Source organism: Argiope bruennichi, chromosome X2 (assembly GCF_947563725.1).
Source record: "Argiope bruennichi chromosome X2, qqArgBrue1.1, whole genome shotgun sequence".
In the NCBI taxonomy this organism is placed as follows: Eukaryota; Metazoa; Arthropoda; class Arachnida; order Araneae; family Araneidae; genus Argiope; species Argiope bruennichi.
The window spans coordinates 117,585,395-117,597,215 of NC_079163.1; the positions used below are offsets into that span (position 1 = coordinate 117,585,395).

General features: G+C 26.4%; 1 protein-coding gene across 2 annotated transcripts in view; it reads right to left on the reverse strand.

The window, feature by feature from the left end:
- Positions 1-9,411, reverse strand: part of LOC129960345 (2-hydroxyacyl-CoA lyase 2-like) — a 31,333-nt gene extending 21,922 nt beyond the window's left edge. The window contains exons 1-6 of one of the 2 annotated variants that reach the window (XM_056073720.1): positions 9,116-9,411; positions 5,924-5,977; positions 4,331-4,435; positions 4,170-4,248; positions 2,936-3,027; positions 2,696-2,834 (exon numbers count right to left, since the gene is read on the reverse strand). In XM_056073720.1, the coding sequence (XP_055929695.1) occupies positions 2,696-2,834; positions 2,936-3,027; positions 4,170-4,248; positions 4,331-4,435; positions 5,924-5,977; positions 9,116-9,244 (598 nt within the window). In that variant the 5' untranslated portion in view covers positions 9,245-9,411. Of the gene's footprint in view, positions 1-2,695; positions 2,835-2,935; positions 3,028-4,169; positions 4,249-4,330; positions 4,436-5,923; positions 5,978-8,844; positions 9,011-9,115 lie in introns of those variants that run through there. The other variant, XM_056073722.1, reaches the window with a different exon arrangement.
- Positions 9,412-11,821: the final 2,410 nt, after the last annotated feature.

Consider the following 11,821-nt stretch of genomic DNA (forward strand, 5'->3'; position numbering starts at 1 on the left):
CATTCAGTGAGATTACCACAGGAAATTCAAAGCAATATTCAACTTCAAAACCAAATACAGAAAATCTAGCAAAGATATTGTGATACTTAAGCAACATGTGAAATCTATATACTCAGCAATGAGGTTAGTAAGGGTATTCTTGAGTTCAATTAGAAATCTTTTGAAAGTGGGATATAAATACTTATGAATGAAAAAATGTAAGTTTTGGAGAACTTCCTATCAACAAAAGTCCTACACTCTCTCTCCAACCTTACATATGCAACAGCATCAACTACGGTCTCAAGTGAAAAGGTGGAAGTCAAGCTGATAATCTAAGGAATCAATTTAAACATAACAAAGAACCGAGAAATATTTGTTAAACATATCAATACCGAAGTCGAAAATTTCCTCTAAAAATACAACTATCGACTTTGGAACTGTTTTAAATTGCAAGCTTAAAAAACTGGCATCTAAAATTAATTTTTTGCATCCTGCTTCTTCTGAATCATTCGTTCAAGAGCAGCTATTTCCTAAAATGCTGAAAATCAACAATGCTCTATTCAAAAGTTACTGATCTTAATCCACCAGAAAGTTATTCACCCAATCACACTATTCAATAGTTTGAGTAATATGAATTAATATGCGCTTCTCACATTCTTGAATACGCTCTCTAATATTATCACCGCGGAACTTGATTCATAACATCAACAATTCAACTGTGCAGTTGGTGAATCTCCGTAGCGATTCACCATCTACCAGTTACTACTGATTCACCATCAGCTTATTAATAATAACTTTTTAAGTCAAATCACTGGCGTACATTTTTTTGGATATAACCATGTCCTTTAATAAAGTTTGTACAGTGGCTCTTTCTAAGTTTATGTGACGGAGCTTACAGTCTGACTCAAAATTATTCCCTCTCATACTTTGATTTACATAATTTCAGAATACGAGTCGAAAATATTATCTTTTTCCTAAAATCTATGAGAAGCAATGTCCCTCACTCAGATTTGTCAACCTGCAGGTCTACAATAATCATAAAACTTCACTTATCACTCGGTAATGGTTGCAATAATATTGCAGTTATAACTAAGCACTTCAATGCACGTTTAAACACAAAAAATGACAAAATCATGCATTCAAATTATAGTGAATATTCCATGCTAATACAAATAAATTAGGGCGGGTCATCTTTATTTAAAAAAATGTCGTATACTAAATACTACTATACTTCTTCAAGATATTTGACCATCCCATCCCCTGAGTAATTGAGCATGAGACCCATAGTTGCCATTGGGATCTACATTAACCTTTAATATTCTCATCAAACCAGCCTTTTATATACCCTTAACAGCCACAATTCATTTAAATAAGTCGTGTGCAGAAGTGATGAAGTACAAGTTTTACTTTATAAATGTATCGTTGGATCAGCCTAGCTTTAATAGCACGTCAATATGCATATGAGTAGTAAGTAGCCTTACAAGATGAGACAAATCGCAAATTTTCAAAATTCATTAAATATTTCATGGTACGTAAAATTAAGCTTTTTTTTTAATACTGGCTTACGAATTAAACTAATTTTGGACCGTATTAAAGATATTTTAATCATGTTTTCCAAAAATCCCTTCCAAATCCCAACGAACTTCACGAGCATCACTCAGTTGTTTCCAGGTTAAAAGAAAAGAATTTATAGCTTGGATTGTATTTTTATAAATTTTTCTTTAGTTAAGAGAAAGTATAACAATACGTAATCAGAACTCCAAACCTCAGTTTCAATTTAATTCCACATATTGTTCCTTGTTTTTACAAAGCATGATATGTTGCACATGCTGAATGAACTAAAATTATACTCTTGTGAGTGACAGGTTACCATATAAGTAAGCAAATTTTTGTTTCCATTGTGGGTGCAATAATTCTGTGGCATCCAGTTACCTCCAGTTTCACTGACAGGTCTCATAGAAGTATTTCCCATCAGTGGAACTAAAGGTTCAGCCATAGAGGCGAATGAATATGGCTTTTTCAATCATTGCCCTTAGAAGTCCACTATCAAGTGTCCATTATTGCTTCCCAGATGACGATTATTCACATTACTGCAGATGCTTAGGCAGAGAGAGGAAAATCATTTGTGATTAGCCCAAAATAATACATTAAATTTCTTAATCATTTTTATTTTACTTTTTGGTCGCTATATAGCTCACAATTTTTTCATCTTTTTAAATAATTGTTTCCCCTTTCAATTAGCATCCACACGATTTGTTGAATTTATTATATCCTCTCCTTTTATTAATATTTCCAAAACTTCTTATGAGGAAACATCACTCTGAATATTAACTCCTTTGATTATCTTAAAAGATATAAAATTAAAATTCTTATTTAAATTCACCGTAACTACAATGTGAAAGTGCAAGTTTTCTTCCAAAGCAGCAGAACACTAAATTCACCTCTGTAACCTCATTTCAAACAAAATATGAAAATTTAAAAAAAATAATAATAATTTCTTTTGATGTGCATGGCTGTTTAACACTAAGCCAGTTCTATTTTTTGTTTCCAAACAGTCAGATTATAATTTGTCTGTTATCAATGCATATTAAATAAAATGGAGGAAAAGGAAGATTAAAACTTAAAAAAATAAAAGATTTTAATTTCCACTCCTGATAGTAGAATTCATAAATACATATAAATGAAAAAATGAAATTTTATATTATGAGTTAATTACCAGGAGTCTGAGAATAAGCAATTTGTATAGCTTCTCGTAGCACAGGAACAATGTGTCTCACACATGTAACTGATTTATGATACTTGCATACAGATTTCATTAAACTTATTTGATCAATGTCTTGTAAAGAACCTCTTCCCTGAAAATGAAATAAAATGATAATATTAACACTTTTTCTAACATTAAAGTACATAATTTAAATAATTTCTCTAAAAATTAGATCACAAAACCAAATTTTACTTTCAACAGAGAAGCTGCTGCCCCACCTAACAAAAGTAAAGGAGTTTCTGCCATCTGAGCATTTTTAACTGCAGTTATAGTATTGGTAACACCTAAAAAATATGTATATATATATTTTATTCTCCATATTTGAAATTCTATCACATTTAACATATATTTTTAGGATTTATAAGAAATACATGAAGGGAAAAAGAATTTGAAAAACAGACTATTACATGATCACTACTTATACTGAAAACATTAAATATAATTTTAATGCAATATAGATAGATGCATCAAGTTGCAAGCAGGACAGCATTTTCAAAAAATATTATACATAATACTAATATCAAAATAAAATTAATGTCTGAAAACTTCAATCTGCATACATATATCAAGCTCTATATTTGCTAAGTTTATAGTTTTTCAAAAATTGTTTGAACTTGCCCATCTTGCATATGTTTTAATATTGTACAACAAATGAAATGAATATTTAAGTGAAATTAAATGTAAGCAACTTGTTTCGATTTGTATGACTAGATGACACTTCATGCCAGTAAAATTGCTTATCAGTGATATCTGCATCTATTAAGCATTAAGTTTGATGCTTCAAGAACTATCAAAATTCTAAGAAATCATATGCATTTCATAGAAATAAATATATGACTCATTTTAATCCTTTTAACATACGAAATATTGAACACAAATACTAGTATGTATCCGGTACAGAAAAAAAAGTTATTGTACCATATGAAGTATAAATACATGGCAAATTTTAAAAATGTGTTTAAAATTTAAGAATAACGATGCAAGACTTTTTTTAAATAATCGGAATAAGATAACAACCAAATTTGTAATAAACCTAAATAAAAAGTAACAGCAGATTAATTCACAGGGAAAATCCTTTTGAACAGAAATTTACTAATATGAAAGAAAAAAAAATTATACATCATGAGCACATGTGAGCAAAATGCTCAAATTAAAGACAATTTTGTAAAGGAAAAATTAATTAAAAACATTTTACATATTTCAAATAACTGACTAACATCAATACAAATTTCTAAATAAAAAGGAATCAAAGAAAGTCTAAAGCACTAAAATCAGCAGAATATTGATAACTTTTTAAAAAATATCTTTTTTGTTTTCCCTTTTAATAACATTCTTCATAGTATATAATATAGAAGTTTACTGGAGGTGCTATGAATAAAATAAGTGAACGATTGCTTTATATATATAAGAAAAAATATTTAAAAACCTGGGCCTGCAGTTACAGCAGCTACTCCTATTTTGCCAGAAATACGAGAAAATGCATCTGCAGCAAAAACGGTTGTAACCTGCAAATACAAAATAGCCACTTGCATTAATGAGCATAGCCTAAATTAATTCTGAAAGAAAAAAAAAGGCAGATAAGTATACCTCATGCCTAGTATCTATCACACGTATTCCAAGTTTTTCAGCTGCTACAAGAATAGGAGAAATATGCCCTCCAATTAATGTGAACATATGTGTAACACCATGACTCTGAAATTAGAAAAAAAAAAAAAAAAAAAACTAAAGACAAAATATGAAAGCCAACCATATTTTAATTATTTTTTCTTATTCTTTCCTCTTATCCTTTTAAGAAATAAACATTTATTAAAAAAATTCCTGTTCATTCCAAATTGTGTTCAATATTTATAAACAGAAATTATATCATTTTTTCACATCTTTCTACATAGGAACCATATCATCATTGGCAAAATCTTGCAACAAAGGTTCACATTAAAACAAAACATTTCAAAGATAAGATTAAATAAGAAAAACTAGAATTCCAATAAAAAAGCTTCCAATAAACAAATGAATCAGAGGCTAAAAGAGCCTTAATACAGATGATCCTAATAAAAATGCTTTGTATTGATAATATAGTTTAATTATAATATCCCATTTTGAAGCAATGCAAAGGCTATGTTATGATGACAAAAAAAAAAAAAAAAAAAAAAAGTTTTTCAAGTGTATGAAAATAATTAAGAGAAGGGAATTTATTTTTGAAAACAAATAAAGGTTATCAATGAAAATTATTCTGCATTTTTTGTGAGCAAGATGAAAAAAAGCATTTTTGTATTAAAATACATTACTTGTATTTGTAACATGTATTTGTGTACATTACTTGTATGTACACAAATTTCAAAATGAAATTCTGATATAAAACTATTATTAGTCATTTAAAAGTCTTTATTCTGAAATAAAGTTGTTATTTCTAAGCATGTATAGCTTTTTAAAAATATATATATATATGGATCTTTTTTCTTTTTTTTTTTTGCTTAATAAATAAATTTAAAAAAAAATTTTTACAAACAGCAATTTAAAAAAAAAAATTAAGATGCAGATACATAATTGTTGAAAAAAAAATAACAGTTTCAAATTTTATTTTAACCTTGAATATCACTTTATAAAACAAACGCATTGAATAATCAGTTGCAAGCCAAATTTATCTGACAGCCCTGTTTGCACAACAATATCAAAACTATTCTTATATTACAGTGACTAAAAAAACACAAGTCGTAAAATAAATTTTTTTTACACTTCTTTTGAATGTAAAATTCTTTTATAAAAAAATATATTCCTTTTAATAATTTTTTTCTTTAATAAGAATCACAGAATATGTTCAGTATTCATTCAATTCTGAGTAGTCTTTACAAAGATCTAATTGATTATTTAAAAATTGCTAACAATTTTTAGAACCAAAAACAAAAATAAATTTATATATATATATATTTAAATCATTGCCTTAAAGTTTTATTTATATTATTTTGATAACAAATATAAGATTAATTATTAAGTTTTTGATAAGGCATAAATTACTCATTTGTCATTTCTATATTATCCATCTCAACAGAAATATTAAGCCAAAAAATCATCAAAAATTCCATACATACACAGTATATATATATATATATATATATATATATATATATATATATATATATACAGATAGATAGATAGAAGGAAAATTTCATAAATATAGATTACCTTAAGCACTTTAGCAACAAGGTCTCCTCCATTCTCATACGAATCCTCATTAATCTAAATTACATATAAGAATTTAAGTTACTGAAAATAAAATAAAGTTTTTCCTTGAATGTAAATTAAAAAAATAAATAAAATGCAACATGTACAGCATTATATTTGTCATGTCATGAATAATTCAAAAATATAATTATTTTATATTATAATTTTGTATATAATTAATTATTATATTAAAATATTATAATTTTTTATATAATAGAATAATACAAAAATTATATATTTATAGTATTCAATTCAATACTAAAGATCGTATGAACAAAATAACAGTATACACAGTGTCCTAATTTCAATATGGCATAGATACTATGTTCCTGCTGTTACAAGGATTTCACATGGAAAAACAAATTTTAATTCAACTCAACTTTATTTCTGTTCTGGAATAAGATTAATTGCATGTAAATGGGTATTACCAAGAACTAAAAATCAAAGTTCTCAAAAATTTATATATGAATGCAATCAAACACAACATTTGGAAACAGGATGGCTTGCTAATCAGACCAGATCATACAGTGAAAAAGGTGTTCCCATTACTACTAGAGTACACAAAAGTTCTTACAAAAATATACATTCTCATCTACTATGGAATATATATGCCCAAAGTAGAACTTTAAAATAATAATAATAATAACAATAAATAACTAAAAATTCAAGGATAAATTATTTAACATTCATATGTTAGATTATTTATATATTTACTTTAACGCAATATACGGGGAAAATTATAAATGATAGCTTTACAATATTTTGTTGAAACTACATAACAAGCAGTAGGGAAGAAGGCCTGCTCTCTTAACTCCCACCAATATCATAAATATCTAATTATTTAAGAGATTGAGAAGTTATACTGATAGCCAAGCAAAAATTTCTAATTCATTTTTAGTACTTTTTAATTTTTTCATATTCACTAATTTTCAAGTTCAGCACATAGTTAATAAAAACTATTAGACTTGATTTGAAATTATAAAATTTTAACTAGGTACTGGTGAAAGCACCATTTATATGCATATTTTTTCAATTTAAAATTTGAACGTAGTTGAGAGTTGGGAGGAATGGGACAATGGTAGGAATAGGACAGCTGCATTTATGTCTAAATAAAAGATCAGAATTTATTTCTAGTTTTTCTGTTACATAAAGCAGCTATAGCTCCTACTTGTAACACCAGCTATAATATTATTTGTGTCTAAAACAGAAAAACTGATTTTTAAAGCCTCAGAAGTGAATACAAAGTCTTATTTTTCCAATGATTTTTTATTCCAATGACTTATTATTTGTAAAATAAAAATACTTTAAATGTATAATAAACTCAAAGATATAGTGTTTACAAACAGTCAAATTAAGCTTAAACGTAACATGCTTAATGTAATGTGAAAATAAACAGAAAATGCTGCAGAAGGAGGAATGGGACAATATAAATTAGGAAATAATGGGACATGTTCGATTACATTTCAATTCATTTTGCAAATAGCTAAATACACTAATGATTAAAGATTTTAATTTTTCTTAATGCTGATTCTAAACATATTTTGTTTTGCTTTTAATAACTGTAACATATAAAGTATGAATACATACAGTAGATCATTCTGTATCATTTCACATAAAAAAAATTATTTTCTATCTAAAATCATGTTTATCACTTAATTTCATTTGGAAATATAATAAAATAATAAGCAATATAATAAACATTAAGTAATTAAAAATGAAGCTAAATTATGAAAGTTATTTATTAAAACTTCTGCTAATCTAAATTAAAAAGAATAATTATATATTTTTTACATAAAAATGCAAAGAATATGAAAGAAAAAGCATTTTTTTTCAAAAGAATATATAAAAAAACATTAAATAATAACATATTGCAATCATTAGAAATGGTTATAAAAGATAATAAAAGCTTTCAAATGTGGATCACCAAAGAAGATTTTACAATCAACTCTTGTTTGGCATGTCCAAAACCATATATCATTGAATGAAAAGGATATCAAAATACAATATTTATTAGTTTTAATTTTCTCAAATTTTGTCCCATTCCTTCTTTATATTAGTACCATAGCTCCCTCATAAAAGGGAGATGTGAGACAAAAATGTTACAATTTTTAACTATGCAGGTAAAAGCTAATTGTTTGTATTTTACAGTTCTTGTATTTTTTTTTAATAAATTAAAGAACATGCTGTTAAATTTTTATAACCTGCACTCTTAGTAAATCTAAACTAGTTTTGTGTGTGTGTGTGAACTCCTTCCTACTCCTACCAACTTTCCCCTATACATAAAATTTCGAAATTCTTTTTAAATACTAAAGGTAATTCTATCTAGCATTTATTTAAATTTTTGTCAAATAAAAAGGAAAGTTTATTGTTATTAAAATCAAATAATGCTCATGAATGAAACAAGGAGCAAATATCCTGAATATTTTTTTTCATCTGAGCACACATGAAGTTAGGCTGTGCTAGCTACTTTAAAATAAAACAAGAAGTCTAAAGAGTTATCCTAGAAGGAAAAGAGAGACTACTATTTTGAAATTCTTATCAACCCTGCCATACATGAATATTTTAAAAAGGTATCAATATATTTTAGTCCCATTAGCTGTTCACTAATGAATTTAAAACCCTTCACACTAGGACGAAAAATATTAAAATTTCTCGACTTTAGTCGTAAGTAATCGTTATTCGCCGAGAAAATGTATTTTTTAAATAATAATAATAAAGCTCAATGAAAGAACCAAGTTTCCCAGTTTTAAAATTTTCTCGTAAAAAAATAGGTACAAGAATTCGTGACCACGTAGGGAAAAAAAAAAAAAAAAAAAAAAAAGCTGATACTTATCTTGTTTTATGCACGGAAACTACATATAAATCATGATTTTAAAAAATACCTTAAAAAAGGACTTATATTGAGATATTCGTGGTATAATCGGTGCCAAATTTCGCATGCCATAAGTAAACCGAAAGGGTATTGTAATTAGCATTTTCGAAAGTTCAACTGAAAACGGAGCAAGAAGAATATGAAATATAACTTAAAGCAGTGTGATGAGCTGTAAACCTATAACATACACATCGATAAAAAGAATGATTATGCAATATCGATAAGCTTAACGCTTTCATGAGCACTTTGCAATTATAAAAAATAACTTTAAATATAATTACCTTAGATGCACACAGTACTGTAATTAATTCATATTTAATTACCAGGTAAATAATATTAGCGATTATGAAAGTCCCACAAGCAAAATTGAAATTAGTCCAAAAATCACTGCAGTCCGGAAGATTAAACATCTTGAAGAATCCAAGATGATTTTCACAATTCGTTTGAAATATTTTGTACCTTAATTTAATTAATAATTAAAACTTAATAATAAACTTAATTTCAATATGAATAAAATTCATTTTAGGAGACCATCACAGATAATTCAGAAAGAAGGAGGTTTCGGGAAGAATGAATAAGAATTTTTACCTTATTGCACTTATCGAGGAAGTTTTAATGGCAATCGTGTCGCCATCTATTGATGTTGTTTGGTTATATAAATTGAGTTGAGTTCAGATGATTAATAGATTTATCCTCGTCGAAATAATTGATTCGAGTTTCCAGGATATGCAAAACAAATCAAGACTGACGTGCATTTAATACTCTTATGCAACAAAAATATTATTATGTTGAGTGTTAAAATCATTTAAATCTATCGAAAGTGTAATAAGAAAAATGTATTCCCATTTAACAAATTTATAAATAATTATATTTTGAAATTTTGTATTTTCTGTAACACCATCTTTTTTTATTTTAGATTTTTTTTTTCATTTTTTTATGAGTGAACTGTTTTAAAGTAATTGATAGGGGCTTATAAATGTTACGAAGTAAGTGGGACCTTGATATTAAAAAAATACTCTTCGAAAAAGATATATAAAATTTATGAAATAACTACTATATTTGTGTAAAGAAGATAATAATAATCATTATGTGAAGATACTATAAAATACAGCTTGGTAAGTTTTTAGAAGTCGCATCATCTCAGGCTCACATACGATTAGTATGTACTATAGGACTTGATGATTAATAATCTCGCTTAAGATTGATAAACTTCCATTATGAAAATAAAACAATTTGTTTTCATTCCCTGGTAATCTAGGATAATCTCTAATCCTCTCCCATATATATATTTGCAGTCCATTTTTCCGTCATAAGAAATATAATGTGCAAAATAATCAACAGTAAAAACCCTCTTCTGCCTTAAAAAATAGAAATAGATGGGGAAAAAAGCAATTTCCTTTTAAATTTTTCAGTTTGTATTTCGAGTATAATCAGATATTAGAACTTAGAATACATAGGATTTGAGTTTATAGCATACACAGGGAAAATTGTCTATCAGATTAATCATTAAAAGTTTTAAAATTAAGTAAAAAAAATATTAATGAGATTTTGGCATTTTCCCTACAAATATCTCTTTTAAAATTTTTCAATTGTTTCCAGGAAATCTTAAAAGATTTAACGAATATCGAAATAATTTATAAAGATGAACAAACTAAGCAGTTTTTAAGTTTCTCTGTATGCAGTCTGAAGGAGACAAGTATCCTCTTTTTCTTATTTAAAAAAAAAAATGTAAACTTTCAACCAATTTAAATTCTTTTCTGATACTTTTCATAAGTAATTAACAGTATTATTGGCGAGTTATATGACTTTTTTCTTTATTTACTTCTGGCTTAGTAAGGCAAGCAGGGTTATCATGGCAAATTAATTACGCAAACTAAGTTGATGCTTTAACCATTGCATGAGTTCTTATAGTTTGAAGATGGTTTTTAATTTGTAGCCGTTGATTTTTATTGCGCCTGAAAGCTTACAATAAATGACCATAAATTACAAGATTTTTCAAAAATGTATCCATTCTTTTAAAATTTTATTTAAAGATATATTCATCCCCAGAAATATGAAATATTTGAAATAAAAATTGAATATTAAAATTTCATGGCAGGAATTTAAAATTCTGTTCAAAAAGACAAGATTTGCACAAAAAATGGAAAAAGAAGCGAATATCTGTTAAAGAAAAGTTTTATAACAACTTATAATTTTTTTTAAATTCCATGCTTAGAGAAATAAGAAAAAAAGTGGGTTCAATTTTGGGAAATGATAAAAGAACATAAAATAATTATTATTTTACTTCTATGAGGAACTTAAAAGTGTTAAAGGAAAGAGCAAGGCTTTTTATTATTATTATTATTTTTCAGTAGTGTCTGAGCTGTTTGTTAATTTATGAGATATACTATTTTACAAATTGCTATTGCTGTTCTGAGATTTGAATAAGTGATAGAATAAATTATAATTTATACTATTCTAGAATTTATTTTCATGTCAATAATTAATTTATTATTTCACTTAGGAAAACTTTTGTATTTAAAATAAAAATGTACTTAACGCCGACAAAATTTACAGCAAAATCTTTAAAATAAAACTGTAAAAATTTTTCTCAAAAGAGAAAGTAGGGTTAATTTCATCCTATTTTTGACAAATTGATGATTTTATTCTACTCTATAAGAGAGCTAAAGCATGTGTTTTGTCGAGAAGGTATTAATTTTTTTTATTTAAGTTCTATTAAAAGAAATGTTGTTTTCCAGTGAAGTTATGTTGTGACAAAATCATCGGCATTTTCAATGAAGAAAATTTTCATGCATAAATACTAATTTCGCATTAAAAATAATCTGAATAAATAATTTTAAAAAACAATTTATTTTATATATGCTTTGAAATGTTTAATTTTTTTTCATCATGCCATGTATGAATAATTAATCAAGAGCTATTGACATTACGGTATTTTCTACATGTTAAATTTGTCTCGCACCAAATATTTTTATTTTATCAAAAAT